The sequence below is a fragment of the Typopeltis vanoorti genome, chromosome 2 (assembly GCF_054136105.1).
Source record: "Typopeltis vanoorti isolate ZY-2024b chromosome 2, IOZ_Tvanoo_1.0, whole genome shotgun sequence".
NCBI classification, from domain to species: Eukaryota; Metazoa; Arthropoda; class Arachnida; order Uropygi; family Thelyphonidae; genus Typopeltis; species Typopeltis vanoorti.
The window spans coordinates 146013659-146040415 of record NC_143550.1 but is presented as its reverse complement, the minus strand read 5'-3'; the positions used below and the strand labels follow the sequence as shown (position 1 = coordinate 146040415).

The 26757-nt window shown below is 34.5% G+C and overlaps 1 protein-coding gene across 2 annotated transcripts in view; it reads left to right on the top strand.

The window, feature by feature from the left end:
* The first annotated feature begins 3727 nt into the window (after positions 1–3727).
* LOC150109502 (NEDD8 ultimate buster 1-like) overlaps positions 3728–26757 on the top strand; it is a 261500-nt gene continuing 238470 nt past the window's right edge. The window contains exons 1-2 of one of the 2 annotated variants that reach the window (XM_090408663.1): positions 3728–3841; positions 21592–21705. In XM_090408663.1, the coding sequence (XP_090264789.1) occupies positions 21592–21705 (114 nt within the window). In that variant the 5' untranslated portion in view covers positions 3728–3841. Of the gene's footprint in view, positions 3842–3971; positions 4286–21591; positions 21706–26757 lie in introns of those variants that run through there. The other variant, XM_090408656.1, reaches the window with a different exon arrangement.

Below are 26757 nucleotides of genomic sequence, written 5' to 3'. Positions count from 1 at the left end.
TTACATCCTATTTCTTGTCTCAAGATAAATGTCCAACTATTTTGAATACGTTTTTCAGTGATAAGAAGTCTTTCATTTATCTTCTATTTTTAAAAATCAGATGAAAATATTTTCTAAGGCAATCCAGCAAATCGAAAGAATATGCTACGGGCTGTGAGGTAAAAAAAGAGATAGACATTCTTATTACGAAAATTTTATTGCGTGAAAATAAGAAGTATTTACCCAGTGAAGTGAAAATCGAAATGAAAAATCTTTGTGAAAAAGGTTTAATAACTGAATCATCATTTAGAGACAACATCTCCAATTTCTACTTCACTGCAATTCAATATATTCAAGAATATACTCAAAATCAGTTTAGTATATTTACTAAAATGGAATGGGCTTGCTTGAAAACACATGTATCTTGGGAAAATTTAATGGAATGTGTCTAATAAATTAAGGCCATCTCACCAAATTTCAACTTAAATGAAGAGAACTTATTTGATGAGTACAGCCATGTTAAAATTATGCAACTGAGTATAAAATTAATGAATGGAATAATGCCAGTTGTAAACTTGAGGATAAGTGGAAAGAAATCTTTGGTCATTTAAAAAAACAACAACAAATTACTTACAGTGAAATAGCTTCAATTATAAGTTTTTGTTTGACCTTGCCAGGATCAAATGCTTCTATTGAACGAATTTTTTTTCATTGATGAATTCGTTATTGACAAATGAAAGGAATCGCTTGCAACTGGACATAGTTAAATCTATCATGCTTGTTAAAATCCATTAGAGAAACATGTCATGTTCAGAGTTTTTCTATATAGTATCTAAGAATCGACAACTCTTGGACAAAATCAATTCTTCAACCAAATATATTTAATGATTCTGCAAGTAGCAGTAAAATGGGACTGGCAACGACCAACTGTAATGTACAAGAAGAGGCAGAATAAGGAAGAGAGGAGGTATATATTAAAAATTAATTATTTTTTTTATTTTTTTATTTTTAAATAAAATTAATAAAATTAATTTATTTTTCATATAATTTTAGATATGCATCTACACAATACGCATAAGGTTCGTGTTGTTTATATTTCATATTTTATTGTATTTGCATTGTAGTTATTAGAATTCTTTTTATTTGTCGTATGTATAAACATTTATGTTATCTACATTCATAAATCAAATTCAAATTCAAATAAATATTGAATTTTTTTATTTTAAAATACATAATGTTAACGAATAAAATTTATTTCTCTTAACCCTTAATTCTACAAAATTTATTGTGTCCCTGTTTCTTATTTTCAAAAAATGGGATCCCTAAACAAAGGGCGTTAGCTGATTTTATTAAATTTATTTATTTATTATAAACATAGCACCTCCAGGGAGTCCAAGGACTCATTGGGGGCAGGCACCTACTCCACAATTCTCCGGCTCCACCACTCTACTACGTTCATCATTTGCACCAACGTCATCTACCGCTGACCAGCATCACTAGTATTTTTCATAGATAATGACAAACACCCATGTCCACTGCGGGATTCGAACCCATCAGTCTTTTGGCTGGAGAGTGGATACACTAACCACTTGGCCAACCAGGCCTGCATTTATTTCAGTCTTAGAGTTTTTCTTCCTGAAATTTGCAAACTTAAACTAATTTGATAATGGAAATCGGAATTTTTTATAGATTGTAAATATAAACATGCATAATTTTTAAAATTTGTTTTAAATTATATAAAAATAAATATATCCTTTAGAATTATTACAGTTAGCCTAAGCGCACAATATATTAGTATAACCCAATATGTCTATAACTCATTATTAGTTTCCTAGTCATAAATGAAATGTCATATCTGATTTCTTAATTGAAGTTAATTATCAGTTTAGCATAAAATATATGAAGTATTTATATAGACGGGATACTCATAAATAATGTTATCTAAGTTGTCACCATAGAGTTTCACAACCATATCATTTGATTCCTTATATCTGAATTTAACCACCATCTTTGAGAATGACAACTCTCACTTCACAATGGGAACTACTCTAAATGCATTCGTTACTGGGTTTTTCCCTTGAATTCAGAAGTAGTTTGTTTCACCGACTTAGAAGTTACGTTTGGAAATCAGCGCCGTACTTACACTTCTCCCCAGGTGGCGGGACCCGAGTCGCTAGAGTGCTCCAGGGTCCCCTTTCATTGTTTGGGGTACTTAGATTGGCTTTATTTTTTCAATGGCCTCAGCTTGCACCTCGTGCTCCTGTGCATAAGTACAGCCCTATTGGAAATACTTATTTTACATGAAGTTCAGCTTTTAATCTATATTATAAAGCATATATAGGGCTTAATTTTGTAATCATAAAGTTTATAAAAATAAATTCGTTGTCATGCTTGTTCATTTCAAAAAAGAAAGGCAGGAAGGCAGCACGCTTTTAACTCTAACTCTTTAGAATCGGTAGGAACAGTATCCATCTGTGCCATTTCTAAAGTTGAGTGCATTTCTGTGGTGTGCTAGACGAGTTGTAAACGGCATAAAAGGTCGCAATAGATCAAAATCCTATCTAGCATTTATATGCATGCACGCAAGTAAGTTTTACGGTGAAGTTTGCTGGATTGCGAAGTTAGCAACCCAGGAAAAAAATTCTTTTTTTGGGAGGGGGAAGGAAATTATTATTATTATTATTATTATTATTATTATTATTATTATTATTATTATTATTATACAGGCACCTCCATGGAGTCCAAAGACCCAATTTATCTACACAATCTTACATACCCCTCCTTAAACCCATTAACAGACAAATCACTGATTACTGATCAGGACTGGCCTTCTCTATAAAGCGGACCGGGTGCAAGAAACCTTTTGGTGCCCTAAAATATTTTTCAAAGGTAAAAATTAAAGGATTTGAAATAAACGTATTGTAAAACCTCCTACTTGGAAATGATTTTGGCACAGGAAAACAAAAAACACACATTCGAAATATAACAGGTTACCATAACGTTTACTCAACACAAAACACTAATATAATAGAGAAACACAGAGATATTCTTATTACCGGAGGCCCTAAAATCCTGTCGATGAAATCCCTTTAGTTATAAGCAAAATTAGAAGAAGAAAAAAAAATAAAATATAAAATACGTTTCCGCAAATGTGTACCGACTGTGTTCACTCGATCGTGTGGCCTGCGTGCATTGCACCCACTGTACCCCCCCCCCCCCCGAGATGGCCAGCCCTGCTACTGATTCTGGCAACCTATTCCACTCATTCACAACTCTCCAAGAAAAAATTCTAGCCCTCACATCCCCTACTAGCCACACCTTTATTCAACTTTCAGGAATGACCCCTTGTTCTGGTTCCTCTAGCGCCAAGTGCTGAAACATATCTCCTGCATCTATCCTATAAAATCCTTTAAATATTTCAGTCGAATTCCCTCTTTTTTTTTCTCCTATCAACCAACTTCTGCAATCCCCACATCCTCAATCTATCCTCATAGGGAACATTCCACAGACCACACACCATCTTAGTCAATCGCCTCTGAATCCTTTCCACTGCTTCCTCATCCCCAAGAAACTCAGAGGACCAGACTTGAGCACAGTAATCCAGATGTGGGCGTATCGAGGCCTTATGAAGAGAAATAACAACTTCCTTATCTCTACTCACTTCCCTCAAAAATCGACTAAGTTGGGAATCGGCTAAAAGAGGGCCTCGAAAAAGTTGTTAAGAGGTAACATCTCCGTATTCTATGCTAACAGTTGTTCCTGAGAATTTGCTGAAATGATAGTTAATCTTTCTTTTATATAGTTTTAAAACTAAGACGAAGCATTTTGTGCCTTTTTAATATAAATATATAATTTCTTCACAGTAAGTCATGTTAAATTATTGTGTAATTGTTCAAATTAGTAGACTTAGAATTATTATCTTACATTTGGATTATCCAAAATTTTGCAAAAAGCAAATAAATGAATAAATAAATAAAATGTTAAAGTTTACTGCAACTTGGATTTAACATGGCGGCCTTCTCAGGAATTACGTATTTTGGTCTTCTAAGGATTGGCACGTATCAACTCGATTAGGTTTAGAGGCAGAGTTATTTATTTGTAAAACGAAGTACTTTAAGTTTTATCCAGTGTGCTTCTCCTTCTCTGTGATAATTGTAAGGCCATAATTTTATTTATTACCAGTCATTAAGTTGAAAAATTAAATGCTTTTAATCGGATCGACTTAAGGCATGCCCAATGCTCTGTTATAGACACGTTTTAAGTTGTATATGTAGCAGCAATAAAAGAAAAAAAAACATTTGCAGAGGTAAGAGATTATTAAAGGATCATTGAATATTATTTTCTATTGCACATTCAAAAAATGTGATTATCGACACAGATGATGTTACAATATTTGTAACCTTTAACGTGTTATCTATCGGCATGTTTTACATTTGTAAGCTATTCTGGGGTTAACATGATATTGATATTATTTAGCTACTATTTAGCAATAACTGATGAAAGTACATTGTTGCTAGATATGGCTATATATGCGTATTTTGGGTTAACCATTAATTGAGCATATACTTTCATGCGGGAAGGTACTAGAGGTTGACTAACCTCTTGTGGATGGGTTCTCAAAAAAAATAAATAAATAATATATATATATATATATTGAAGGAGATATATTCTTTGGTAAAATGGCCTGCGCTCTCTGTTAAATAATGCGCCTGGTCGTGTTAAACCAGGTGCATTAAACAAACAAATGAAATGTTTTTTTTTTTTTTTTTTTTAACTATCCTTTAAAGAAGGCAATCCCGAAATTCTCAAGAAAAAAAAAACATTTTATATTACAATGTAAACAGCTTAATGTTATACCCTCCTGTTGGCAGTAAATTGAAAGAACTGATGCCTGAAAATAAGAGAGTTGCATTCAAGATAAGGTAAAACTAAATAACCACAAAACTTCCTCATATAAATACTTTATACATGATGTCCTAAAAAAGTAGAAGTAAAGTTACGTTATGAAAGCATTTGACCAGTCTGTCAGCTGTTCTCATAATGCAACTTTCATGCATGTTTGATATATCCAAATAGTGGAATATAATTTTAAGAACTTGATTGATTCAGTGTTATTATTTTCTCTCATTTGTGCAAATCATAAGACAGTTATCATAATAAATTATAAAACGGTTAACACATGTAAGGGAAATTAGAATTTACTCTATATTTTGCCCATTGTAACATAAGCTTCATTCAGGGAGAATGGAAAAGACTCGTTACGACATTCAAATTATGAAACACAAGAATGAGTCATATAGCATGCATATAGTTCTTGTCTGGTCACAGCTACATGAACAGGAGAAAGCGCTATTAAAGTTTCAGGGATCCCATTATAGTTTTGTAATTCAAAGTTAAAAAATTATTATGAAGAGTTTATGGTGATTACTTACCTGACCTTTTGAGATAGGCATGCAGTCTGGTTGATTAAAATTATGGTGATGGTGTAGGGCTTCACAAATTTCAAAGAATAGATAATCACATTTAAATCTTCTGTAGTGGAAAATCTTGGTTTGATTCCAGTGGACTCTGTCCATTAGTGCATTAGTGGCATGGGAAGCAAGCTGGAACCCTCTGATTCTAAAAATCTTATGTCAACTTGGTGTTTTTCGATTCAGATTTTAGCAGATCGACCAGCCTGTACAAAGTAATAAACTTGGCCAGAACAGGGCACTTGATAAACATCAGGTAAGGATAGAGGTGGCAATTTATCCTTGGCGGATGTTAGAAAAGAAGATAATATCTTTAACCTTTAATTATGGAATTATACTTGCTTCCCTGGTACTTTAATGATGCATTCTCCTGTTCACTTAGCTGTGACTAGACATGAAGATGTATACTCATACTATATGACTCATTCTTTGTTTCATGTTTTTAATGTTGTAACTAGTCTTTTGTATTCTCCTTGAATGATGCTCATGTTACAGTGATCAGCCTATGTAACTGTTTGATATATTATTATGAGGAAATAACAGATCTTTAGGTGATGGTGGATATGGATCTAAAATTTAGAGGACGCATTGCCAAAATTATAGCCTCCGTAGCTCATTTGGTATAGATGAAGCTCTTTGGTCAGAAAGACCTGGGTTCGATTCCCATCAGTGACATGAGGAACCTTTACCTGGTCTCTTTTGATGAAAGGTGAGTTAGCGGTCTCATATGAAGTAGGGTTTTATTTCATCAGAACCTTGGGCTCCCCCCCAGAACAGACAAACTGGCCACATGAACATATGAATCTTCAGACATAAGACACACCGGGAGGCATGAGGCTAACCACCTTACCCTCAAGTTATGGTTGTGAAGTCCAAGTATAGTTGGAAATTCGTGGGCGCTTAAGTGCCTGTTAGGACTACTGTGCACATCTGGTTTTGGTCAGCAGATTTGGTCATCTGGTTTTCAAAAAGATGAAAAGATGTTGGAAAGGGTCCAGAAGCAACTGACTATGGTAGTTTCTGATTTCTGGAATATTGAATATGAGGGAAGGTTGAGAAGATGCAATTTACAGAGTCTAGTAGATAGGAGGAAGAGTGGTGATATAATAGAGACGTAAAAATTGATAAGGGGTTGTTAGAGGATCAGTGTTGAAGAGATTTTTCATAAAATGGCGGGAGAACAAGACATCATCCCTGGAGCTGTATAAGGAGGGTGTGAACAAGGGAGTGAGAAGCAGGTTTTTTTCATTGGAATGCCTTGCCTGAGAGTGGTGTCTGTATAGAATTTGAATGTGTTTGAGGTGTGGTATATAAGCTGTGTGTGTGTATATGACAAAGGGACTGCTTAGATGCATCTTTGACTCCATGGGGGGGGAGTAGGGTAATAATAATGTCTACAACACATTTCTATAACTCATTTAGTAACAGGTCTTTTAACAGATTTATCAACTAATAAAGTAACCTTTAATTAGTCACATGGGGTCTATTTGACCCCAGCCATCATTCAAGTTTGATTTCTGACAAAACCAATGACAGATTTTTGTTGCGATTTTGAGTAGCTGAGTTTCTTGCTGTCCCTGCACTGAATCAGTCGTGTATCCACTGTCAGTTCAATCAGTTGTGGAGTAAGGAGTGATTTCTGACGTTCTGACCCCATGCACTTAATTATGTAACAAAAAAGTGTGGCTAATTAAGGGTTAATAGTTGTCATTTATACATAAAAGATCATGCATTGCATTATTTAAGAGATTTTGTGTGTGTGAGAGAGAGAGAGAGAGAGAGAGAGAGAGAGAGAGAGAGAGGAGAGAGAGAGAGAGAGAGAGAGTTTGGCACTAGTTGTTTCTAGCTGGTGCCATATTCAAATTTAGTAGAATATAGTCATCTATTAACTGAACTCAAACAAGAAAGGTGTAGATTGTGGCAACTTTTATGTCATTCATTATATAACCTAGTTGTGCAAGTTGTCCCATAAAGGTAGATTTAACATTCTTGAATATTTGCTGTCCTTATTAAAAAGAAAAAGATTTTAGGGAAAGACAACGTATACTAGAATATTAATTAAAATCTTTAATTAATACTTCCTATATTTCGGTAATGTTAAATTATCTTCTTCAGGGATCACAAAATAATGATATGTGTATGCAGGCACTAAACACAAAGCAAATATGGCCGAAGAAAGCAACTGAAGTCAGTCCTAAAGGTGCCACCTAGTTGATCCTAAATAGGACTCTAGGACCTACTTCAGTTGTTTTCTTCAGCCATATTTGCTTAGTGTTAGTGTTAACATGCCCATATCATTATTTTGTGATTCCTGAAGATGGTAATGCAACATTACTGAAATATAGGAAGTATTAATTAAAGATTTTAATTAATATTCTAGTATATATTGTCTTTCCTTAAAATCTGACAGTCATGTGTTACCAACATATAAGTTTATCTGCAAGAATTAAAAAGAAAAAAAAATATTTTTTTTAGGTCTTAACAGTTTTCTAAAGTTTTAAAGCCTTTCAAATTATATTTTGCTTAAATTTTTTAAATATATATAATTTGCAAATATTTAAATTCTGGTTTATTGGTCCACCTTTTAATCAGAGTGGTCATTTTATTAGGACAAGTCTAGACAAAAATGATGAAAATATAACAAGAATTTGCTTCATTTATTTGGACACAATGTTGTTTAATTTGGCCAGCCAGTAACCTCTACCACATTATGCAATCTCTCATGAGAAATTTAGTTCTGATGAAATCTATGATGCTGACGAAACAGGGCTATTTCCCTGTGTTATAAATGTGCTACACCGTTTGGATCAAAGAAAGTAATAGATTGTGGAACAACGTTATGATGTCAGGAACTGATGAATGAAAGCCGTTAGTGGGAAAAAAGTCCAGATTCATGCTGTAAAGAGATTAGAATGGAGGGTTTACTAGTAACATTTACTAGTAACATTGTTAGTAGACTAACAATCGATCATTTCTATGTACTATGCTAACAAAAACTGAGTGAATGACATCTGATTTTTTTAAGAATTAGCACATAGAAATGATCGATTGTTTCTTGACAGTTAACCTTTTACAAGCAATACAATTTACAACTGATAGTTGGTGAGGAATATGCAACAAGACCATTCATTACTGTTTTGCTTGCTGTTGTTTTAAGCATTGAATCATGAATATGCCAGATATGATCAATAGTGAAAATTACATCCGATTTGAATTAAATTACGTCAGTAACTAGGAAGAGTTTGTGTCCATTTATCTAATCTTCAATACTATAATGAAAATGGAGATTTTGAGGATGAAATTATGAAGGAAGTTGCAGCAAAACTTCAGAAAACCAAAGTGATGAAGATGACACCCTGAACTTGAACGAGTGACCACAAAAGGTGCTATAAACTTTATTGCAGGATTAAGACTGTTTCATGCAGGAAGGAAAGCAGTGCTATTTCTGCACTAGATAGGTGATTTATTTTGTTCAATTGCAATCACTCAAAAAAAAAAAAAAAAAAAAAATAGTCTACATTCAACCAATTCCTAGAATGTTGACTGCTAAGACTGCATATTTGCTTAATATGCAGATACATTATTTTTATGGCAAACATTTTACTTTAATTAAAGCCAGTTTTTATTTTCAAGTCAGTAATTTTGTCTTATATACATACACTCTTTAAATTCTCTACATGCAGCTTTCTATAATTAGAGCAGCTGCTTAATTAGGCCAAATTATTTCTCAGAAGGAAGAATTTATCCCATTATTTCCATTGAGATTAGGGCAATGAAATTAGGTTTCATAGTTTTTTATATAATTGCTAAAAGAAAAAATGGCTTTGTGTAGGATCTTCTTCCAACAGTTCTGAGATGGAACCATCTGGACATGGTTCCATCTCATGGGATCTAATGCAGTCAATGTGTTCATGATGACAAACCACTATGGATATGCCAATTGGTCAAAGTAAAATAATCATAAGTGCAGGGTATTTGATAAACACTGAGATGGGCTTAGAGGCAGAAGCTTATCCTTTACAGAGTCTAGAAAAGAAGAACGTTATTAACTAGACAAAAAAAAAAATCACCGAGTGCAACAGATCTAAGTAGTTTGGCAGTATACACTAAAATATGAAGGATGGCCATATGGTTGATAACTTTCTAGATAGTAGGCAACTGAGAAATTCGATAGCCACTAACAATGATGTTAATAAAGAAATTAGTGAAGCTTTTAGACAAGAAGGTTGTAATAAAATTTATTTCATGTGTCAGCAGTGCTTCAGTAGAACATAAGAGTAAGCCTGATAGATGAGAGATGGTGGTACCAGATTTTTGGCAAGGATGGCAATTTTGACTGAGCATGGATATAAAGTCTATTATGTTTTTTTTTTTTTTTTTTTTTTTTTCCCTTTGAAAGATAGAAAACTGAAGTCCTTCATCTAGCTGATAATAAGGAAGTCTAAAAAAGAAATTCAATGATACTTTATTTCATGAGGAAATTGTTTATGAAGTTGAGTAGCATTAATCTTTGTAATGACATCTTAAGGGAAGGAAAATCCTATCATACTATAAAACTGTTGTCCATATCAATAAAAAGGGCATAAAATGGATGTTATCAAACAGTTTTAAGTTCAAATGGCTTCTTAAAGCAGTTTGCAAGAGAGGAAAAGAGAACTACCCATGATGGTACCCTAACTTGCTGGTAAAACTTGTTCTAACAAGTGAAGTAGCAAATGGATGACAAATCGAAGTGATGAAGAATATCTATGGAAAAGTCTTGTTGGAGCAATTCTAACATTTCATCTAGGGGATCATTTGTGTAAAGAGAAACAGTATCCATGCTGATGAAGAATATGTGTGTGTGTGTTGAGGCTTATTACATGGAAAATTTTGAAAAATGAGCCATTGACTCTTCCCCTCTAAAACCTTATATCTGGCTAAGATATGTAGATGATGTGTTCTCTATATGGCCTCATGGCCCAGACACATTAGATTCTTTCCTCAGTCACCTCAATAGTCTACATCCAAGAATCCAATTTATGATGGAAAAGGAAAATAACAATAGTTTACCCTTCCTAGACACCTTAGTAATACTCCTTCCTAATGGTAACCTTTCTTTCTCTGTATATAGAGAACCTACTCATACAGGCAGATACATTCAAACTCTCCCACCACTACCCCTCCCAGCAATATGGCATTATTAAAACTCTGACCAATAGGGCCCACAATCTTTGTTCCAGTAAAACTGCCCTTTCAAACCGAACTCAAACACATACACAACATCTTCCTTTCCAATGGCTATAATGACTACAGAATTAAAAAAATAATCAAGTCCTTCCCCATTCCCTGACCATCTCTTTAGAAGGACTTCAGAAATGCCATTACCATTCTTTACATCTGTGGTACTTCAGAAAAATTAGCCAGATCATTAAAAAAGTACAACCTCCATGCAACCTCCAAGTCCCACCGTAAACCTGCTACCCTTATCCGATCCACTAAAGACCAGCTCCCTCCTCTTTCAGTACCTGGTGTATATAGAGTTCCTGTAAACTTGCCTACTTCGGACAAACAGGCAGGTCAGCATCCATCCGGTTAGAAGAACACAGTTCTTACATCAGCAAACATGATTATGGTCAACCTGGCCTTGCAGACCATATTTTGGATACATCCCACAGGATCACAGGATCTCCTGGAAAAAAACTACCATGCTCCACCATAGTAAATTCAAAAAAGAAAGACTATTCTTTGAATCTGCATCTGCACTCAGGAATCAACCTAATTTAAACAAATACGGTTGCATTAATCTTCCCAAAATTTGGGAAACTTTAATTATCCAAGATCCTTCTTTACATCCCAGGCCATCTGCAAATGCCCATAGAGGGCACACCACCTAGATAGGACTTTAGTTTCACTTTGTATTGTATTTGTGTGTGTGTTGTTACAAAAAGTTTTTGTAATCCCCAAAGATGTCTCTGTGATGGAGACGAAATATTAAAAGTATTAAAATTAGTTTTAATCCTTTCTCAGTGCTGTTAATATTCCATTAAACCTCTCACATGAACTGATGAAGAATATTAGGTCAAATACAAAGCTCTGAGAATTTTTTTTCTTTGAAGTGTACACTGTTTTTAATAGAGGATGCCTGAAGGCTTGATAGTAAATTAGAAAGGTGCGTTGTGATTTTATAACATGGCAAACTGTTGCAGTCGCTGCAATGGAACATTTGTTTTGTTGACATTAGGGAATACATTCTAGGGATGGCTCCTGTGCTCCTGCTAATTTGGTTTTATCAAATTAGCAAAATATAATTTAGTATTCTGTAGCTGCCTAACCGATATATATATATATATATATTAATGTTCATCTACTTTCTGTCAACCAAGCAGCTGAAATTTTATACAAGATAGCATTTGATACGCTGCCAATTAGTAAAGGTTGAAAACAAACTTTTGAAGTTCGGTAACTCTTCAAAATTATGGATTTTCCACATTCACAATTTTACACTCCACTCCTCCCATAATATTCAGAACCCAAGCAATTTACAAACAAAAAAATGCTAGTGGTGGTGGTGGGTGGTAGATGTCATTCATGTAGATGATGATGGCAGTGGTGGTTTCGCTGTAGTCGGTGGATTAAGTGCCAGAGACAGAGTTGTAGAGTAAGTACCCTCCCTTGATGAGTCTTTAAGACTCCTTGGAGGTGTCACGAAATAATAATGGTAATATGCTGCAGTCAGAATGTTCTCCTGTCATAAAAATGATTGGACTCTTAAGTACTTAAATGTAATAAACTCTTGGCTTTTTATATTTATGATTACCATCCCTCCTAACCAAAGATCAAGCTGCCACTTGGAAAATCAGCTGTTGTATGCTGTGATCAGTTTAAATTTAAGATGCCAAGAAATTATATTCTTGGTTTAATTCTTTATCCAAGTGTAACAAACACAGTTTGCACATGAAGTAACTTCACGACTGGGCTACTTGTATGTAGAGGCTAATGACTTCACATCAATTATGGGATGCCTTAGTATCCCATAATGCAAAGCACACCTCCTTATGGACATGTATAATGCTATGCATTATGCACTTCACACGTGAACTTTGTTATACTTTGTCTCTTTATATATATTTCAAATGATGACTTTTAATGTGAAGGTTGAAATTGGCAAGTAATTAATATTTTTCACCATGAAATGTTGATTGTTTTTCTGTAACTCAAAAATTGTTGAGTGTATTGCAGTGGGACTTTTTCCCACTGGAACTTTGGGAAAAAGAAGAAAAAAGTATCCTTATATCTTTTGTAATTTTTGAGAAAATTACAATGCAGCTTTTTATCTCAAAAGAGAAAATTTTGACATTCTGTTTTTAAAAAATGCTTCAGACTCATTTGCAGTTGTTGGTTATTCTTGTCTTGTAACCCTTGTATGGTGATATGTTTGAATTTCAAAAATTGACATTTTGCAACACTTCAGGTTGCAAAATGATTCAAAAGTTTGTGTCAAATGATGTAGAAGTCTCTTCAATTGTTTGGTCTGAGACTAGATGCATGTAATGGATAATACCAGCATCCCTCACGCGATCCATTACAAAGTAACTTGTCATCTTTATCATACTAATTTGTGATCTTGAGGTATACAGGACACCCTGAAAATACTATGATTAATGTTATTGTAGTATCCTATATATATTCTTGAGGATATTTATCAGGAATTTGAGGATAACTTACCCTGTTAGGAATGCTGGTGTTATTCATTTATGGCCTTCTCTCAGGCCTCTATCCAGTACAGCTGTAGTGGATTTATGAAGCATTACTTAAAAAGCCAACCTGCACTGATTAACTGTAGCAGCATCATGTAATTCATTTAAAATTTTTTATGGAATTTACAAACGTGTTAAAAAACTTTTATTATCCCGACGTTTCGCTCTTCATATCAAGATCATCATCTGGAGCATACATAAATATACGAGACAAGCTGAGTTACATTATTAACTGTAAGCTAGAGAAACAATACTTTGATCACATGTTATTCTACTGGCATGACTTCTAGTGAAAAAAAAAATTACATGAAGCTAAATTCTACTTATGATGACAGGATTATTAAACATTCTTTCTTACAGATGGTTTTCTTTTCAGAAACAATGATGTCCTATTTTTAGTATTACAATTGTTATTTAAGATACTGGATTTTTTATAGTTGTTCTTAGCGAGGAAGGTTCCGTGGGTTGAATATTTTCCATATGTTTGGGATTTTAAGACCATCATTATTGTTCAGATTGGAGTGGTTGATAATGATCTCACAGACTTTCTTAAATTTCCGTTCATACCATGTTTTAGTGCGATGTAGACAGCTAGTGCTTTTCCAGACAATTTTGTGTAAGGTATTCAGGGCATGATCTGAAAGGCCAGCTTCATAATAATAATTATGAAGCTGGCCTTTCGGTGATCGCACTAAAATGCTGATCACCGTGTAACACTAAAAGAAAGTGTTAATTTAAGGATGTTTATATAGAAAGGATATTATCATAATAATTAATCCTACCATAGAGATGATCTCTGTTCAACAATTATTTTTTTAATTTATCTGAGTGTATAGTTCGCCCACCATTTCTAGATCCCTTGTTGGCTTTGTGCCAAGAATAGTCGATTCATGCTGAAGGGGAGAAAGAAATGAAGGATGTACGAATTGGTCGCCAACATGTGAAATCATGTGCTTTCTTGTCTGTCGCTGTACTAGTACTAGCTTGATTTTTGTTGTTCTCTTTTTGCATTATTTTTTTATTATTAATTTGTATGATGGATCCAGTAGTCAACAAGTTCTGTTGTTGAACGTTTCAGTAGCTCTTGCAAACGAATATTGAATAATGTGCTGACATTCTGCGAAAAAGAATCGTCAGAAGGCCGTCTTCTTGTTCCTCTTTCTCAAGTCATAAAACGTGCAAGTGCAATTGCAGGCATATCGGGGTCGACTGTTAAAAGAATTCGTAGGGAATCAAAAGGTGAAGGTAAGCCAAAATTTAAATCTCCTAAAAAAAAAAAAAAAGCGCCAGAGAAAGAAAACCATCGAAACCGTAGCTTTGAATGATTTTGATGTAGACGTTATAAGAAGAGCTATTCACGAATTTTACGTATTCGAAAAAAGAGTGCCAACTGTTCCGAAATTGATTCCTGTGCTTAAAGAAAAAATTAATTTTCCTTGGAAAAGAGAAACTTTAAGGAAAATACTTCATGAAATCGGATTTTGTTTTAAAAAGTCCCAGAATAAAAGGAAACTTATCATAGAGCGAAGTGACATTGTTTTATGTAGAACGCAGTATTTGCACGTATTAACACTCTACGTACATTTTTCCAACTGTTATACAAGCAAAATAGTTACACTTTAAAAACAACAATGTTCGTAAAAGAAAAGCTAAATTTTCCGACCTGTAATAATAAACAAACTCAGTTTGTTTATTATTACATCCCAGAAGACAGACTGATTACCCTATTATCGGAATGGATTCTCCTTTTTCTGACATGCGCAGTAGTTTCGAGGGACCTCAAATCGGTGGGCGAACTATATATTACACTGGCCAACAAAAAAAAAAAAAATTTCTGCTGATTATGATCTGACACTTGTTTTTTACTAATTTGGGTGTGCTGATTTCAAATATCAAACCTAATTTTCTCTATCACGTTAGGTTTTTCCTCTATGGCATTTTCTTTTTGCTAATTTGTAAGTTTTTGATAGTTTTAAGGGAGCAGTACTATTTAGAGGATCAAAAAAATCTTTCTGAAAGTATGTACTTTTAAAAATCTGTTCCTAACTTTTTATCAAGAAATTCGAAAAAGTCCCGAAGATATAGCCTATTATTCAAAGCAGTGCGCCGATCAGAATCGGAGCGCTCATCGCTCTCGCTTGTTAGTAAACGAATAAATGCGTAAGAACCTGCAATGGTATGTACTGGCGCTTTGAATGTGAGAGAGGCCGATAACCGACCTAATACATTTAGGTGATGAAAAGTAGGCGATGACAACTGCCTAAAACAAACGAATGCTATATGCGTCATAGCGGACAAAGAACGATCGAACAAAGATAAATATTCTTGTAATTATTAATGAATATTGTTAAGTAGTTATGTATCTAATTATCGGCCTCTCTCGCATTCAAAGCACCAGTACGTGCCGTTGCAGGTTCTTACGCATTTATTCGTTTACTAACAAGCGAGAGCGATGAGCGCTCCGATTCTGATCTGCGCACCGCTTTGAATAATAGGCTATATCTTCGGGAATTTTTTGAATTTCTTGCTAAAAAGTTAGGAACAGATTTTTAAAAGTACATTCTTTCAGAAAATAATATTAAAAAATCGATTTTTTTGATCCTCTAAATAGTACTGCCTCCTTAAAACTATCAAAAACTTACAAATTAGCAAAAAGAAAATGCCATAGAGGAAAAACCTGATGTGATAGAGAAAAATGGGTTTGATATTTGAAATCAGCGCACCCAAATTAGTAAAAAACAAGTCTCATATAAAAGTCAGCAAAAATGTTGGACTGTGTTATATGCACAAGGGTTCTCTCCGATTGGTGCAATGACCTCTTCTTTACTATTTCTTTCAGAATTCAAATAAATCACTGAGTCAAGACCAAAATAGAAAATAAATACATTTAATATAACAAAAACAATATATATATACACTTCAAACAAATATTACATAACTAACTACAAATTAATTTGATCCAAGGCCTTTTAAAAATAAACTTACACTTAAGACTAGATTAAACACTTGGTTTGCACAATGACAAAATGTTCATAGCCAGTTTCTCTCTCAGTCAAGGCCCTTTTCCGAAGATATATGACTTTATTCTTCATTTTCAGATGATCCTTTTTCTTCACTCGTGTGGCACATATAAAATCTTCCTGAATCAATTCTGTCTCTTTTTAGTAGAAATAATAGTTAGATCTGGCGTCCTTAATACAGGTGAAACTTCCTAATTAGCGTTCCACGAACATTCCTTTACGTAAATAGAAATAGCAACTTCTTCTTTTATTCACTTATGCTTATTGACAGTCTCTTCCACTTAAAAAAAAAAAAACTTAGTTCTACGATTCCCTTTTCGGAATCTACTATAAATCTTCCAATTAGAGTTTCCTCGAATATTCCTTTTAAAACGATCTATAACAATACAGGTAACCCTCGTATAACGCGGTACTTATGTCCGTCAATTGTTTACCGTATAAAGTGTTAATTATTGTTGAAAGTTGTCTTCGTTTTCTGCCAAGAAAGCGCATTAAAAATCATAAGTGTGTTGATCTTCTCAAGCTGAGCACTTCATTTTCTTCTGAGTTACATACAATATGTAATGCTTTTTTTTTATGTAAAAAAAAAAAATATTTCTATAGTAATGACCACATAGAGGGCTTTTGCAAATTGATTGAAAACGAAACCAGTGAATTAATTGATGGGGAAATAGATTTAAATGAGAATGGAACTGGTACAATTGATAGATGACGTCGAACCAAATGGCGGGGAAAGTTCTGTCGAAGATTCTGATTGTGATGAATCCGTTAAAAGAAATTCAGTTTAAAGAAATAAGCAGAAGGATTGAACTTGGCAAGAAAGTTAGGAAGCTATTTTACGGATAATGACCCCAGAACGGAGGGCTCCTGAAAATTCACGAGACAATTGGATATTTGTTTAGCTCCATATTATGAACTTAATAAAAAAATTGCAGTATAGTGGTAAGCAAGGGCTTATTACTGACTTCTTGATAATTAACCAACCGAAGTATGCAATGAGAATTATACAAATGAAATCATCACTTGAAATCACTTGGATTTCAAGTGATGACGACTTCCGGCCACTCGTAAATAAAGAACATCTACGAAATGTTCGTTTTGAAGACAGTGATGACAATTGTAATATGCACTTTATTATGTGCAATGAAGTTTATACGATATATTTGTTTCATAGTTTATATGTTTTCTTAACTTACATGAATTACAAGAATTAAATAAAAAAATATTTTTGTTTGGTATATCATTGTTGCTTATATAATTAAAAAAAAAAAACCCGATTTCAGAACCTAACCCTACGTTTTCTATGTAATCTGAGTCTCGCATAACGCGATTTATATAACACGGCATTTCTATGGAACCTAACATCCGCGTTATACGAGGGTTACCTGTATTTCCCTTTTATTTATCCACACACTTATTCCACATTAAAACTTCATAGTTCCACGATTCCTTTTTCGGAATATACTGTTGATTTTCCTCCGACTGTCACATAAAAAACTTAAGTTTCTCCGAACCTAAATATCTGCAGGCCTGTGTTCTAAATTCCTTCCGACCTTCTTGTTTACAGCCGTTACTCTGATACCGAACGTTTTCCTTGTCAGCTGTCAATCACACATCAAACTTCTCGGTGAGCATGCGCACTCCTTGAAAACGGCAAGCGAGAAACTAAATACTGTATAATGGTTGACACGGTTGTTTCCGTTAGCGACAAGAGAATGTCTTCATAAAACACAAAACTTAATATTTTAAACTACTATAAAAATTTTTAAAGTAATACAACTATTTAAATCCGTAAGTACATAAAACTTTTTAACTGCTTTACATATCACTTTTGACAAAACAATTTCCATAACAGGATTCCACATGGAACTCTGTTAAATAAATTAGAGCAAATGGGTATGGATCCGAAGATGGTGATCTGGATTAAAGGATGGCTAGTGGACAGATGGCAAAGAGTGGTTTACGGAGGAGCTGAGTCCAGGAAAAGGCAAGTGACTAGTGGTGTACATCATGGCTCAGTTCTTGGTCCTCTATTGTTTAATTTGTACATCAATGATATTGGAAATACCTTGAATGGAAATATCCACTTGTTTGCTGATGATGCAAAATTGGGAGGAGCGATAATCAATTCAAATGATGTGGATATTTTACAGGATGATTTAAATAGGCTGACGGTATGGACTGAGGTAAATGACTGTCAGTTCAACGTGGCTAAGTGTAAGGTGATACACTTCGGGAGGATGGCATCGCATGCTGTTTACTATATTAACGGAACTGAACTGCAGGAAGTTGATGAGACAAGAGACTTGGGAGTTATTGTGGACAGAGAATTTAAGTTTAAAGGGCATATTGCAAAGATTGCCAAAACATCACATCAAATTACATGGTTGTTGAGGAACACACTAACATGCAGGGATAGGGAAGTTATTGTTCCACTCTATAAGGCATTAATAAGGTTGTATTTGGACTATTGTGCACAGATCTGGTCGCCAGGATTTCTTGGTGATGCAGAAGTGGTGGAGAGGATTCAGAGGCAGGTTACAAAGATTGTTGCAGGTCTGTGGGATGTTCCCTATGAGGATAGATTGATGATCTGTAAGCTCCAAAAACTAGCTGATAGATGTAGGAGAGGAGATATGATAGAGGTATTTAAATTGTTAAAAGGATTTTACAGGATTGATACTGATGATATTCTTAAGACCAGTGCAGGATGTGAGAGAACGAGGGGCCATCCCTGGAGATTGTGTAAGAGTGTGGTTAACAAGGGTGTTAGGACTAGATTTTTTACTTGGAGGGTTGTGAATGGGTGGAATGCTTTGCCAGAGGTGGTTGTGAATGCTTCAACTGTGAATGAATTTAAGGAGAGGTATGACGTATTGTGTAAATAATGGTTATTGTGTCAATGTCGGGTCTCCCACGATGAGTCTTTTGACTCCATGGTGACACCGTTAAAATAATAATAATAACGGGCACATTGCAAGGGCCGACAGTGCGTGTTATGAAAACAAAACTAATAAACAATACTTAAAAATATTCAGCATTTTAAATTATGATTATTTTTACAAAAGCATCATATAATTCCTTTGGAAAATCATATACACAGCATGTACATCCCTGATTGTTACATATGCTGGTTGGAAAATTTCTCACCATTTGTAGTGTCTGGACTTCTTACTGCTGGACAGTCATATACTCAGCTGACAATTTTGAAACTGACAGCACTGTAAAGGGAGTTAAAGATTTCTTTGTCTAGAAATCTGCAATTTTTATAATATTTATAAACTCGTATCTTGTTAGGAAAAGATTATTGGTTGTGAAGATCTTATTTTTCTGAAATTTTTGTCACCTGATAAATCAAAGAAAGATATCGAGATATATAGGCAACTTCATCATTTTCAATTTCCTGTATCCTCAAGGGGATGTATAGGTTCTTATGACACTGCTGTATGATAAAGTTACATTATGACTAATCTCCTATCAACAATTTTCTTCCAAATTAGTCTATTACTTGTCAGCACTTCAGTGTTGTTTCTAACATTTCAGTCTTCTATGGTACTTCTGACTGAATCAGTCCACCTTGATCTTTAGATCTTGGTTTTCCTCCAGGTCTTTTTCTTGGCACCAAACAGTTGTGTTGCTAATCTTTCCTCTTGCATTCTGTTTAAATGACCATGCACCATAGATTAGCCTCACTCAGACATTCTTGAATGCTAACAATGTTAAGTTCTTTCTTAATAACTTTACTTTTAATATAGCTCTGCCATTGATGCTATCTGTTTAGGTGCCTAATTGTTCTCAGAACTTTTGTATGTGGTCTCTGATCTAATGAACTCTCAGACCCATCACTTAAAACTGGTTTGAACAATATCTTGTATACTTCTAGTTTGTGTTCATGCTAGTTCACTAATATCTCTCTTATTCCATAGTAGAGCCTCCATAGCTCAGTCAGTATAGACAAAGCCCTTTGATCGAAAAGACCTGGTTTCAATTCCCACCATCACATGAGGCTAACTCACTTTTTTTCGACTAAAGGTGAGTTAGGGGGTCTCATATGGAGGTAGAGGGCTTTGCGTTCCTCAGAACAGGCAAACTGGCCTGTGAACACACAGATCTACCTCACTAGGAGGGCTCAGCCAGTCCTAAGGGATGGTGGAGGAACAGGGAAACCCCATATGAATAAACAAATCAATAAATATTCCATATAAATTTATTTAATTAGCTCGCTACCATACCACCTTTGCTGATTCTGTTGTCTATTTCCATATTTAATTTTCCATCTTCACTCAAAATTATGCCTAAATAGCTGAAATATTTTACTTGTTCAGTAGGTTCTCCATTGAGAATGAAGCTGAATTTTATGTTCCTGCTTGTTTTTATCGCTTTATTTTGCTGATTTTCATCCTGAATTGTTAGCTGTTTAGTCAGAAAATTCTGGAGACTTGCATTGCATGAGTTTAGGAGTACAGCATCATTTGCAATAACGTGATATATAGGAACGTAAGGCATGATAATTAATAAATAAAAAAATGGATTTACCTTATGTGTGTGTGTATATATATATATATATATATATATATATATATATATATATATATATATATATTTTTTAAAAAACCTTGTTAAAATTAATTTTATTAGAACCTTGATATAATTAGACCATAAAGCTTTACATCATATACATGCAGTTTGCATGTTTCATTGTTGAATATACTGGTTTCTGTTCTTGTTTAATTTGAAAGTCATACTGAGGATGCCCCTGATACTAGGGAAAAAATTTTATACTAATAAAAATATATATGTAATTTAAATTTGTTTTATGTTATTTATTAAGCATAATCTTCAAGTTAAGTTTGATATCTGTGATTCTAACATTAGGTTTAATGCCACTTTCATTTATAATACGATCCATATAAATGAAGAATAACAGTGGATAATTTTTTAATGTTGCCCCCACCCACAAAAGGTTATTTGAAAATGTATAATACATTTTGTACTGTCAGTGGGCTAATGATTTTTTTTTCCTATTTTTATCAATTTTATATATATTTTTGCATTTTTAAAATTAATTTTTAGTCTAGGATCCCTGTTCTAGAGAACAAACATGTAACCTTTCAAGCCACTTCAGACCTCCAATAGATGGAGTAGTGGTATCACATACATCCATGCCCATGGCAGGATTCGAACCAGTCTGTTAGTAGTAGAGCAGATATACTAACCAGGCTGGCAAGTGTGCACCTTTGTATATATATTGGCAACTTTCACTTTTAAAATGCAGCCATCCAAAATTCAATAAGCGTCGCTTTTCATTTTCTCATTTTCATTTTCTTACTTTTCAGTAATATTCTAATAGGTAATCATGTGTTTCATTTTTGTTTTGTAAAGATGCCACATGATGCTTCCTTAGAGGCAATTAAACAGAAACTAAATAATGAGAAAATAAAGCTCTGGCTTCCACCATATACACATCAAGATGGCAGAAGAGGAGAGTATCCGCAGGTAATTGCATTGAGACTTGTACCAATTCTGTAGTACATATTAAATAATAGTATAGGTACATATTAAAGTAGGATAAATAAATATTATGCTGTATATTTCTCTTTTTATGGCAAAACAGGGGGGAAAATGCACTGCATGATAGTTTTGAGTAAACAGGATTATGTAGATTTGATAGCAGCTGAAGTAGTGAGGAAAGATGTTTCTACATCTGGGGATACTGAAGATAAGTTAGAACCATATCACTAGCTTACTTTTGACAACTTACCATACACAATAAATTCTGTACATGAAAAGATGTCAGAATTAAGTTAGTAATATGGATATGGTGGAGTTTGTAAAGTCTATACAAAGAGAACTCATACTAAAAGGGGCATGCAATCAAGAAAATAATTTTCAGTTCATTTAGAGGGGATGGTAAGTGGTTTTGATTTAATTTATGGTATTAGATGTAGATAGAAGAGCAAAGTTATTTCACACTCAGCTTATCTTGTAAGATAAGCTGAGTATGAAATAACTTGCTCTTTGTTCATCTTTAGTCAGTTAAAATTGAATCTAGAAAAATAAATGGTGGAAACCTGTATATACATTTAAAATTTATATACTGGTTTCCACCAAAGAATGTCTGTATTTTAAATGCATATATTTCTCAAGCCAAATTGGGTTTTGTGTAATGTTTTTATATTCCATTTGAGTTGGTAGATGTTAAGACAGTGACAGTACTCATTTTATGGTATATAAAATTTCATTCTGTGATTTTTGTGCAGATTAATAATACATTAAATGTAATCTGTTATGCACATGGCATAGTAATGACAACAGACACAAAAGATAATTTTTAAATAGAAGTATTTCATTTCCAGCAAATTTGTCAAAAATAATATGGAAATATCAGTGTGTACGGGGGGGGGAGGAATATGGTTATTAGGCAACCAATCAGGTATAAGTTAGAAATAAATGGGAAAATAATTGATTTTCCTTTCTTTTAGTGAATGACAATAATTGAACAGGTGATGAATTTTAAATACTTAGGAATTCAGATGAACTCAGATAAAATAACAGAAAATAAAGTAAAAGTGTAAGCACTTAAGGTAACAAAATTTCTGGATGTTTATACAGAACAACATGGAAAAATAAAAATCTAAATATTCCAACTATATATAAAAGTTTGGGCCATTATGGGCTGGTGATCATGTAATACAGTAAACCCTTGCCGAACGCGGGGGGGGGGACGTCATTAATACATTGCTCGCACGGCAAAATCGCGTTCCGCAAAGTTAACTTTCTATGGAAAAAAATGTGTTAGGTATAGTTCAAATTAAGAAAGTGTGTATGTATAATTTAAACTAACCTAAATATTGTTGTAATTAAAAGGGAAAAATGAAACAAATGTTAATTGAAAGGATTTTTATTACTACTTAATAGGTAGGTACATGATACAATTATTTTTTTAAAAAGCTAGTGATTTTTGCTTGGGACAATGACTGACGCAACTCTTTAAAAGTTTCGTGGTAAGGAGCGCAGAGCTTTTCAATGCCTTTCATAAAGTGTCTCCTCTTCTTTCTTCATTTGGGTCAATCTCCATTGCAAAATCAGACAGTTCCTGTACCTTTTTTAACAATTCATTTAACTTCTTGTAAGTTAAAGACGCTTTATCTTCTTCGTGGTCGCTACTTTCACCGTCGGCTGGTATTACAAGATTATCCAATTCTTTATTCGCCATTTCTCGATTAATTCTTTGACTTCTCCTTCTTCCATATCTGAAAATCTTTCACCGCCAATTGCTTTTGCAATTTGTACGATTTCTTTGACTTCATTTTCAATCGATGGAAATCCTTTAAAATTGTTGACAACTTCTGTCCAGAGCTGATGCCAGCAAGCATTCAGTGTTGATGAATTCACTTGTTTCCATGCGAGTTTAATCATTTCTATGCAGTGGCTTATGTTGAATCGCTTCCAAAATGCCATTAGTGTGTCGTGCTTTCCTTCGTCTAGTGCTTTATTTGCAGAGTTGTAAACATGCCTGACATAATAGGCTTTGAATGTTTTTATGATCCCTTGATCCATTGGTTGGATTAAGGAAGTAGTGTTAGGTGGGAGGAATAAAACCTCTACATTTAGATACAATGTTGTGAGGTCTTCAACGTCGTGTCCTGGAGCATTATCGAGAATTAGGAGAACTTTAAAGCACAGGTTTTGCTGTTCTAAGTAATGTTTGACTTCTTTAACGAATGAATTTTCAAACCAGTTATTAAAGAGAGCTTTTGTTACCCAAGCTTTTTTCTATTCCACTTCCACACAACGGGCAATTGCTCAAAATTTTTTCCCAGCAATGCACGAGGCGTTTTTGATCGATAAATGAGCAGAGGCTTGCACTTGAAGTCGCCTGATGCATTTCCACAAAAAAGCAAAGTGAGTCTATCCTTAAAAGCTTTAAAACCTGGGGCAACCTTTTGTGTCTTTGTGATGTAGGTTCGTTGTCCCATTCACTTATAAATCCGCATTGAAAACTTGTTGCGGAACGTAACCCCTCTCTTCAATGAATTTCAAAAATTGGGGTTTGAATTTCTCTGCTGCTTCTTTATCTGCAGAGCTAGCTTCTCCCTGAAGCTTTACATTGTGCAAATTAAAACGACGCTTAAAGTTTTCAAGCCAACCTTTGCTTGCTTGAAAGTCAATTTTCTCTGACGATTGGCCATCTTTATTTAAAACGAAAGAAAACAAATCTAAAGCTTTGTTTCGAATAGCAACACCATCCACAACTAACCCTTTTTCGTTTACTTGATCATCAATCCAAGCTATTAATATTTTTTCCATCTTTTCCAATTGCGGAATTCTTCTTGAAACTTGAGCAACCTTTGCCGAAGTATCTCCTGAAGCTTTGACTCTAGACCGAATCTTTTCTTCATTCTCCCATATTGTTCTTATGCTTGATTCGTTTATAGCTAGTTTTCTTGCAAGCGATGAAACAAGTGTACCATTTTTCAACTTATCCTAAAATTTCAATTTTCTGAGATAATGGCAGAACTTTGTGTCTTTTTGCTGCTTTATCATCTTCATTCTTCCTCTTAGATGTCATATTGAATTTTTGAAATGAAAAGAAATACAAATGCAAAAGGAGAAGAGGATAAACACTGATAAATATGTGATTACGGTTCTGCTAACGTGAGTTAAATGTCAAGTGCCAAGTAGTGCCAAGCAGGGTTGCTGGCCGACGCTCTGTAGCATGCCGCGTATGAATGAAATTCTAGCGTTGGACAAATTAAATGGAAACAGTTAAGATAACGCATATGTGCAAAATCGCGTTCTGCAAATCCGCGCTTGGCAAGGGTTTACTCTCTCTCTCTCTCTCTCTCTCTATATATATATATATATATATATGGGGTGGGGGGTGCTGAAAAGTTCTGATAAACACCTAGAACATGGTGACTATCACAACTTTTCAGCACACTCTTGTAGCCCCTCTCAGCCAGTCATTCCCATTTTCCTGCAGTATGACCTGTTTTCACATAAATGGGCTTTGGTGAGACAGAGCTCTGTATGCAGCCTTAAAAGCATACTTTCCTAGTTGGAGAAAATGCTAACTAGATTTCTAACTGGTAGATGTCCTTCATCACACAGAGAAACACCACAGGCATGAAGTGGTATTGCTGTTTGTCTCTAGAGTAGGGTTTCAAGTTCAGCCCCCCCCTCCCTTTTCTTCCTACATGCAATGTAGGTGAGGGCCTTTGCATTCATGCTCTTCACACTAAATATTTCATTAGAGAGCTTGTCTTCTCCATTTGGGAGTATAGCAGTAAAGCGGTTTTCACAGGCTGTGTGCAAGAACCTGTTGTAACTCTTCAGGAGGCTGCCTTATCAACCAGTGAGTAATAATAATCCTGCTGCTGATTAATTTGCCTTGTTTGTTCCTTGAGGGAGTCTGAATATAACAGCTGGCATGGGACACTGTCTGAGACAACACTTAGACTGTAGTCTGAGCATGCCTATATACAGGAGTGGTGAACCGAAGTCCTCACCCTTCTGCATACGCATATTCTGTAAATTTTCCTATTTTCCCACTACCATGACAAGTAGCATAAAAAATTGTAGTCAGTGTAGTAAAAAATAAATCTGTGAAAAAAACCCACCAAATAATCAATACAAAAAAAGTTTGTATTTCGTTGTACATACCCCAAAAAATCTGACAACATATCACAATCCCATGTAATAAAAAAACTTTCAACATCAAGATCTCAACACTTAATGTGCACTATCACCTACAGACATCCAACCTGATATATTATTCATCACTGAATGACAATTTGCATTCTCTGCAACAACATCTCACCTAAGCTTTCCTCACTGCATCCCCCTATTATGCTTTTTATAAGGGCAGGACTTGTGCATTTGTTAGATCTTCTGTCCCGTATCTAAAGTTATTAGACAGTGAAGACCCTTTATATAATCTGCTGATGACTTCACTGACCTATTTGACTTTTTATCTCTAAAAATTGATCACATACAATCTAATTACTCCAACGCCGAGATCCACAACAGTGACTGGCTTCCCTTCTGCAACTTTACATACCAAGCTGGAAGAGAAGCTGAACTCTGTCAGTAATGATTTAATACAAATTGTTCACCACCCCACCAAAATTCCTGATAATCTTCATCATTCTCCCACCATCCTAAACCTTTTCTTAACTAGCTCTCCCTCCAAATATACTGGTGATGTTGGTTTTCCTCTTGGAAAATCTGACCATAACGTTGTTCACATTTAATTTTCTACTGTTCTTCCTTCTCCTAGTATTTGTCAGTCTTGCATCTTGTGGCACTGCACTGGTGCCATTTGGGACGATCTTTGGGATTTCTGTCTTTTTTCCATGACCTGATTACTACTACTTCTTCTTTTCTGATCCTAGCACCAGCTTGTGATATAATAACAGCTCTACTCCACTCAAAACCCTTGATCTTTATCCAAACCATGATTCTCCAACAGATTTGCTACAGCCATTAAGGTCAAAAAATCAGCATGTTTCAAGTTAAAAATTCCAACCTCTCATTCTCTTTATG